The 8,904-nt window shown below is 37.1% G+C and overlaps 1 protein-coding gene across 1 annotated transcript in view; it reads right to left on the reverse strand.

Moving 5' to 3' along the window:
• si:dkey-233k19.3 (dynein heavy chain 11, axonemal) overlaps window positions 1-8,132 on the reverse strand; it is a gene marked incomplete at its 5' end in the record, with an annotated part of 47,261 nt that extends 39,129 nt beyond the window's left edge. The window contains 23 exon segments of the mRNA XM_014008736.1: window positions 170-292; window positions 406-564; window positions 694-777; window positions 952-1,110; window positions 1,198-1,284; window positions 1,471-1,587; window positions 2,260-2,482; window positions 2,564-2,733; window positions 2,823-3,062; window positions 3,664-3,993; window positions 4,201-4,596; window positions 4,694-4,798; window positions 4,934-5,129; window positions 5,213-5,328; window positions 5,428-5,565; window positions 5,641-5,757; window positions 5,868-6,035; window positions 6,616-6,837; window positions 6,916-7,127; window positions 7,266-7,365; window positions 7,454-7,643; window positions 7,717-7,895; window positions 7,989-8,132. Of these exon segments, the coding sequence (XP_013864190.1) occupies window positions 170-292; window positions 406-564; window positions 694-777; window positions 952-1,110; window positions 1,198-1,284; window positions 1,471-1,587; window positions 2,260-2,482; window positions 2,564-2,733; window positions 2,823-3,062; window positions 3,664-3,993; window positions 4,201-4,596; window positions 4,694-4,798; window positions 4,934-5,129; window positions 5,213-5,328; window positions 5,428-5,565; window positions 5,641-5,757; window positions 5,868-6,035; window positions 6,616-6,837; window positions 6,916-7,127; window positions 7,266-7,365; window positions 7,454-7,643; window positions 7,717-7,895; window positions 7,989-8,132 (3,975 nt within the window).
• Between the last annotated feature and the right edge of the window lie 772 nt (window positions 8,133-8,904).

Genomic DNA, 8,904 nt, shown 5'->3' on the forward strand with positions numbered 1-8,904 from the left:
GATAATAACAAATACATTTTCTAGATTGGGTTTCAGTTTCAAATAATTATTTTTTTTCAGTTGCATTATTAAAAAATCTATACACTAGTCAGGATAAATAAAAAAACATTAGAAACTAAGGGACTGTTTGTGTTCACATCAAATCATGTATTTATTTGTCGGAAGAAACCTTCTGTAGAGCCATTTCTTTGACTGCATTATCCACTATAATGCGAACTTCATCCTCAAATAAATGAAGCTTCAAAGCCAAAAGGTCCCCCAAGGTGGTGTTGTCTGTCACAGTGAAGCCCATCTGTTCAAAGAATAACAATAATAATAAACTATTATTTAAACAGGTCTGCGGTATCTTTTGTGTAAGGAAAATGCTGGGCTATAGAAAGACTTCTGCTGTGTGTATTTAGGCACCTGTGTTGTTCTAATTAGCTGTACCCAGTGACGCTCCTGTATCGCCAGGTTCTGCAGTTGACCAACAGCCCGCAGTGACGTCTGCAAGTTCTTCACATAAAGATCAAATGTAGAATACACATCCCACGYGCGAGCATCTTTGTCAAGCTTTTGCATGTCCTACAAAAACAGACGGCGTGGAGAACATAACTAGTTATTAGGGACATCTGTTACAAATGGCGATGGTGCGTGACAGCAAAACAGCAGGTGAGAAAAGCTGGTGTGATGTAGCGCTGGTGGTAGCCTCACTTTGGCAAAGCTCTTTAATTCTGCATCCATCTGGTCTGTGTTTATCTGCCTCCATTTGGTCACTGTCCATGCTCCCACTGTGCTCTGTGTAGATAAAGACACATAAACGGGGGTCAAGAGGATGAAGGTCCTTTGTGGAGACAATTCAGAGGCAAGAGGGACTTCAAAGATTTAAAACAAAACTTCCAAAAGAACAAACAGTTGTTTGGACACAAGGGTTAGTATGAGACATTTCAGACTGTAGAATAAGCTACTTGCCTGGACATGCACCACGATGTCCCACAATTCTTTAAGGACAACAATTTCTTGTCTGCAGAGCTTGAGGTCTTTGTAGTCAGGAATAGTTACATCAAACAGTTTTGCGGACTTTTGTAGCTCTGATATTTCTCTCTCCATGTTTTCTATGGCCTTTTCAGACTAAAAACCACAAATTTGCATTAAGAAGATCCAGCAGGAAAAAAAAAAATTAAAAAAATTAATTCTAAAATGAAGACAGACTCTTACTTTATCCAGACAAGCGTAGGGATCCACTGCATCGTAACTGAAAGGAGCTGTTGCTTTAAACAGCTCCCTGAATTTGGCTTGTTTTGTCTGAAAAATAAATATTAATAATCAAAAAACCTTTGTGTACTTTTTACATGTTTCATGATTTGAGCTTTTAAATTTAGGACTCAATTTTTTTAAAGGCATAAATTTCCAAACATAAATGTTTAACTTTTTAAATCTATATGACTTTTTTAAGTAAAGTCCTAGGTTCGAACAGGTAATTGTTGTCACCTCCATATCGACGCATTGATTTCGCAAAACCATCACTTCTGCACTTTGCATGGGAGCAACATCTTGCCTCACTTTTAGAGCCAGTTTTTTAACTTCATCCCATTTCTCTGGAAGCTTCTGTAAAGAAGAAGTATTTTGCATGGTTAAAGCCTAAATGTGCACAACATTAAGAAACAATACCATCTGCACATAAATGATTTATTAACAATCATATATTTAAATAATAAACGTGACTCATCACATCAAACCGAGGAATAGGTCAAATTTGGTCAAAATGACCTGAGTACATTTAAGATTCTTGTTTTATCAGTTAAATTTTGATACCTGGATCATACCATGAGATATGCCTTGATTTGTCTTCCTAATCAGGAGAAGCCATTAATATTTGACTTGAATCTATTTTTAGGTTATTCTCATGAGGTATTATAATGTAATTTTAAAGAGGAAACTTCAAACAATAACTGGATATTAAGATTTACTCAATGGAAAGTAAAAAAGCTTTGCTAGCTCACAGAGAAAATATAAAAAAAGTAATTTTTTGTTAAAAATCATGTTTTCTGTTTATACTACTCAAAAAAAGGCTCATTTTTTAAAAATTATATTTCAGACAGTTCATTACAGTGATCCATTGATAGGCTATTAGTATATGTAATTATTACAATTGTTTTAACCATTGCACTATAGTGGCCTATTCCTCCACATCTTTGGGACTTAATCCCCGGTTTAACATGAAAATTTACATATGTTCAAATTTGTTTATTAGGCGTCTGAAGAAAAATATATTCTCACCTCCATTTGAGAGTAAAACTGATGAGGCATTGTGACACCATAGCGTTCTAAGAGAAATATTGTCTCTCCATGAAGTTCAAACATCTTGTCTGTGCTGCTTTTTCTGTCTCTGACAGCTAACAGGTGGCTCATGACTTTTACAAGACCTTTGTAGTCCCCTGTAGCAACAGGATTGTTCAGCCCCTCAACAGTGGCTTGGAGAAACTTCTCTAGCTCATCCAGGCTGAGTGAGAGAGGATGCACTGTGAAAACAACTGATCCAACAGCTGAAATTTAAATCAAGACTTAGTATTGTGTTATTTACCTGTTAGTCACAAACTTCAAAAGGTGCTCTTTGAAAAGCCAGCTCCACTTTTTTATAGTGTTAAGAAGGCTGACTTTGAAGGACATGATATCTACCCGAAGCCATTCATCAAAAACTTCAAAGTCCTCCAGCTCAGAAACGTCAGCGTACAGGTTCTCGTAATAATCAATCTAAGCAATCAAAACGACAACAGACAATAAAAAAATCCCTGCCATATATTAAATGCCCATAAATCACCAGTTTGAAAACAACATCTTACTTCTTCTTTAAAGGCATTGATCGCAGGGGGATTTTCAGGAACAATGTCCCGCTCCTCAGTTGTGAGTATAGGTCCGCTTCTAAGCAACTTCTTGAGAGACTCCTCTTGGTTGTCTCCCCATAAGTGGCTGCAGCAATCAAACTCCCTCTGGTAGTTGTTCACCATTTTCAGGACGCTGTCCACTCGCTTCATTATGTCTTGCCTCATCTTTGACAGATGTAGGACGTCATTCATCACATCCTGTAAAAGTAAWGTAACAAATCACAGAATAGGCACACATTGAGGAAAGGAACAAGATTGTTGAGCAGCAGAAAGCCTGTATTCAGCAGTAAGAGACAAATTCCTCATTTAGACCTAAACTGTTATTAACTCTCAACTGAATAAAACAGATGAGCGAAGTAATCATGGTAATTATGTGCCCCTCCCAACCATTACTGAATTGTGTTTGACATTTTTTAAGTTTTAATCTCAAATTGACWAAATCAGTTTTGCTAATAGGAAATAAGTTTTGCTCTGACAAAAAAATTTATATAAATATATATATACATATATATATATGAATGAACTGGCATGGTTTACAGTGACCATTTTTATGAGACAATCTGTTTGACATCAAATATTACATCTGCAAGAACAAGGCCCTTTTATCTCAACATGTATGTAAAGTGTGTTTATATGGACTGTGTTTTCCTTTAAGGTCTTTGAAGAATTATGAGTAACCTCTTTAAAAATCCAATTCWTGTTTTGAAAAGACAAGAATAAAAGATTAAAACACCCGATTTGGTAGCAAACTGTTTAACTATTGCRAAAGGAAAGAAAACCTGTGTTAATGTTAAAGTACCTCATAGCTCTCACTAAGGTGAGAAGCCACTCTGCTGATTTTCCCTGTGGTTTTGAATATGTCTTCAATCAGTCCTTCTATCAGTTTGTAGAGGCCACCTCCTACATCTCGGTCCATTAAAGGATGAAAGGTCAACCCTGATTTAGTCAGCATCATCTGAGCCTCAAACAGAGGAGACTGGCGAGACCCATATTCCATACTGTCCACGAAGAAATGAAGGGAGCGACTGATGTAGCCGAATAGCCCCTCCACTACGATCTCGTCCACATATTCCAGGTAGGACAGCCATTCTCCTGAAGCAGGATCAGCTTGAAAGAGGAGCATATTTTCCTGAAAAGTATAACCACATTTTAACAATGCCTGCCTTTTTAGTCTGTCCTGGTACAAACAGCCTAAACAGATAAATTGCAAATATGTCATAATTTATCGAAYTCAACATTTTTGTAGTTGTTCAAAAAAAATCTTTAAAACTAAAAATTAAAAGGACACTAGTTCTAATGAATGATTAGAATGATCAGTGTGTTCAGCCATACACACCTGCACCAGCTGATGTATGAACTCCCCATCATTCGTCATGGAGCTGTACATCTTCTGGACACAGTCTTTCCTGTCATCCAGTTGTATCAGCGAACGTTTCTTGTTGTCTTTTCCGCAGAACATGACTTTTCGGCTCCAACTCTTCATCACAGACCGAATGGCGTCACAGTTGTCCTTGGCTCTGCTGACTCGCTGAGCGAGGTCTTGGACACGGTCCCTTGCGGTGTTGATAAAGCCCCAGCACTCCTGATGCTGCCACGTCAGGCTGGTCTCTGCTTCCACCAGCAGCAGGTCTGCGGACTGCAGCTCGGCTTCGATGAGGGGAAGTTCCACCTCTAGCGTGGTCTGCTTTATTTGGTTGTACGATTCCACTAACACGTGCAAACTGCTGATGTACTGGGGGGAGAGTGAAATTCAAATTAATTCATGTGAAATAAATATATGTAATTATTTTTTACTTTTTAGTGGAATGATGAGAAATGTTTATTTTTACCTTTGTGAACATGTCACGCTTCTCAAACACAGCTAATGCAGCAGCAGGTATGTTGATCTGACTGACTGTGCGRAAGTATTTCACATCTTTCAAGATTTCAGTCAGCTGAAAAGAGAAGCAAATTACACATTCTGTGTACATTGYATATAACAGCTAAACCCACTTTGAGAATACAATACATATGTTTTTACACTCAGGACATATTACWTCAAAATGTTTCTTGGACACTGTATCAAATACCTTTGGATTAAAATTGACTGAAATCAGGCCAGATATGGGACATCTTGAAATGAGAGGCTGGCTCAGGTTGGTCAAGCAGGCCTGCTCCACACCATCACACCACTCAGAATAAATTCTCTCTTCATACTGACTCAGAAGACTCAACATCTCAGTGTACATCTGATACTCATTCGCCATCTCCACTTCTTCTACAGACCTAAAAGAAATCCATAGATGTTAAATATTGTAATTGCAAGTCCATAAAGATTATTCTCGTAACAACCTCAGTTTTTTACCCACATGTCATACAGTAATCTGATTTTTTCCCAAGGTGTTTGAATGCGCTCTCTCAGCATTTTTGCCCATTTTAAAGCTCCAGATGTGCGTGCCATGTTCTTGGTCAGCCCRCTGTCCATCTGAAAACGACGAGGAAAACAAAAGCTAATGTGACAGACAGCATCCAAAGTGGAAATAATGTGTACTTTAAATGTACAAGTTCAAATAAAAAAAAATACCTGGTTGTGCTGAGCTTCAAACAGGCATTTGCAATCCTCCAGCTCCTCTTTGAAACGCTGCTGCAGCAGAACATAGCTGGGACCGAACATCTGTCTGATAGGTTTTCTCTCCAGGAGAGGTCCAAAAATTGTTAACATCTGAAAAAAAAGGCTTACTTTGCAGATCTGTACCTGTGCTCAATAACAGCTCTTTAGCACTCAGTTTTAGCTTACTTTCAAAGACGGTTCCAGTCCTGTGCAGTCTTGAAAAGCGAAACGCATCAGGCTGGCCACACGGCATTCTATGTCTGCGATTCTTCTTTTAAAAGTGTTGAGCTCTTCTTCAAAACACTTGGAAGAAAAATAAGGTTACAGCATTTAATGTTAGAGGATATTGCAAATTTATGCATTTCTAACTGATATTCTTAGCCTGTAAATCCCAGAAAAATGTTTAGCCTCACCTGAGAGGTGAAGTCAAGTGGATTAGCGCCACTGAGCTTCAATGCATGGCAGTGCTCTCCGAACTCATAGTTTATTTTGGCAACTTCCTCATTGTACTTTCTCCCTTTAAGCCCGCCAAACGCCAGTTTTTCCATTCTTTGAAAATGCAACATAACTTCAAACAAGTTCTAAAAAATAAAAACAAATTATAAATGACATTATAAAAGAATGCCAACTTTAAAAACAAAAGTGCTAGTACCTACACTGCAAAAACTGTCCACCTAACCAAGTTTTAAAATCTTATATCCAGACAAAAAAGTATTTTTGATCTTGTTTTGAGACTGATTTACTAAACAAGAACTGATTGTGTAAGAAAAATCATCTTGTTTTCAGAATGTGTAAGATTATTTGTCTTGTTAGTCTGAAAATTTGACTCAAATTAAGTCAAAAATTTCTGCCAATGGAGTAAGAAAATTTTACTTGGTAAGATTCATGAAATACTTGATTTGACTCTTCTTATTTCAAGAATCTTACAAAGTAAAATTTTCTTACTCCACTGGCAGAAATTTTGACTTAATTTGAGTCAAATTTTCAGTCTAAAAAGACAAATAATCTTATATATTCTGAAAACAAGATTATTATTCTTACACAGTCAGTTCTTGTTTAGTAAATCAGTCTCAAAACAAGATCAAAAAGACTTTTTGGCTGGATATAAGACTTTAAAACTTGGTTAGRTGGATATTTTGCAGTGTATTTTTATGATCTCACCTGGAGCTGTAGCATTYGATTAAAAAACTGTCTGAAACGTGAAAAGATCTCGGCAGGAGGGAAATCCCAGGGTGCGTGTTTGTCCTGATTGGCCAGCTTCTCCTTTTGAGTCTGATAACTCTCTTTGAAGCAGTTCATGACTTTTATCACCTCCTTTACCATTTGAAGAGTTTCCTCCTGATCACGTCTGAGCAGCAGGTCTGCAGGGAGGTACGAGAAAGCCTACAAAGCGCAAAGGCCATTCAGTCACACAGTCAACAACTGCAATCTGAGTTACTGGATGTTCAAGAGGATTTGTACCTGTTCAATGAACAGATTGCAGAGTTCCTGAAGGAGCACCACAATGCGAGCTTGTCTTTGATAATGCTGGCAGTTGGTCCAGATTTGGAATATTGTGTGAAAAAGTGCAGGGGTGTTTTTCTCCATACAAAGAAATCCTTCCCTTTCCAGCTGAGACAGTTGTGTGTTTAGCGGCTGCAGATTAAGGTCAATGTCTCGAGCTTCCTCTAGTGCTATTTTATTTCATATTTGTACAGAGCAAAAAGAAATTAAATTAGAGAACTGGTCACCACCATATCCACTGATTTAACTACAGTCAAGATACAAACTACTACATAAACTATTTGAGACAGAAAAAAAACTATCCTTACCTTTAGACACTTCTTTAATCAGGACCTTGATTGTTGGATGATAGCAGCTGTCCACCCTCTCCAATATATTTGCCATCATTTCGACATTGGGACTCTGAAGCTATAAAACATTTAGATAAATGAAATGAAAGAAAATGAAACTAAATTTTTCTTTTTTTTTTTCTTTGTTAATAATCTGAGTCTCTTACCTGGTGGTAAATGCTCTCTATGTTGCATTTCCTGGAGGCCCAAAAGGCCAGCTCTGCACTGGGCCCTGGATTACAGCCTGTCCTGAGTAGGTCCGATGAGTCCTCCTTCAAAACTTTCTCGATCAGACCGGACCAGTAGACAATCTGGGTCTCTATGGCATTGGCCCGCTCCCWGTCATAGTCTTGATTCCTGAAAGAGACAATGAAATCATCTAAAACCTCCATCTATAAAATTAATCATTAAAATATGAATGTTTTCTTACATGTAGAATTTTTCCAGCCAGTGGGTAGCTGGGATGGGGAGAATAGTTTTCCCTAAAATCCGTCCTTGCACAACTGATGCATCATTGCAAATGACCTCCACATGTTGGACAAGGTCTTGAGACGTCAAATTTGGCAACATGTGATGATTTTTGTGATTTTTCAGTATTGGGACACATAACTAAGGAAAGACAGAAGTCAGGGTAGACAGGTATGTACAAAAAAACTGAAAGTACTTTTTTTTTTCATTTAATAAAGATAAAATAACATTCACCTGCTCAGTTATGCACGCTAGTTGCTGCAGTTGTGGTGAGGATGAAAGGCCAAAAATCAAATTATTCTTGTAGTTCTCATTGCTGATGGGGATTTTTCTTTTCTTGAAAACATATAATTGCCTGTTATCAGCACTAGGTGAGACCTGCATTTGTAAAAAAACACATTTTCTTATTATTATTTTCATTATTTTCAAAAGCTAAAATGTTGCAGTTCAGTCCAGTTTCCACCAGTGTTGTATAAAGTACCACAAAGTGATACTTGAGTAAAAGTACAAATATCTTACCAAAAAATACTTTGGTAAAAGTTAAAGTCTCCTTTAGGAATATTACTTGAGTAAAAGTATTAAAGTATCTGATACTTTTTGTACTTTAGTATCAAAAGTAAAAGTATTGATTTTATGAGCAGTTTGATTTTTCTGTAAGGACATTTATTAGGAGGTGACCTCCTCAAATAAATGCAGAAATAACTATGTTGTACTCAGTGGTGGGATGTAACTAAGTACAAGTACTTTCTTGTTGTACTTAAGTACATTTTTCATGTATCTGTATTTTACTTACGTAGATTTTTCATCATGGATACTTTTGACTTTTACTCCACTACATTTTACATTAAGTATCTGTACTTTCTACTCCACTACATTTCTGTAATGCGTTGAATTACAAAGTACATTCATGTCACGTCAATTTATTTTTTATTTTATTTGTGGTTTATTAGATTTTTTTGTTAGAAAATAATCAGTTGCGAGAGGGGGAATTGCTGTAATTGGTCCATCGAACAAAGCAGGAAAGTACCATTACAACCTCCTTCATAAAAAAGCAGAGCATCAACATGCCCACAATGGTTTCCACCACGGAGGAAATGTGCCATTCATGGCCTTATTTAACTGGTTCAAAAAAAATGACTTGTTGAGATTT

The sequence above is a fragment of the Austrofundulus limnaeus genome, unplaced genomic scaffold, assembly GCF_001266775.1.
Source record: "Austrofundulus limnaeus strain Quisiro unplaced genomic scaffold, Austrofundulus_limnaeus-1.0 Scaffold52, whole genome shotgun sequence".
Lineage (NCBI taxonomy): Eukaryota > Metazoa > Chordata > Actinopteri > Cyprinodontiformes > Rivulidae > Austrofundulus > Austrofundulus limnaeus.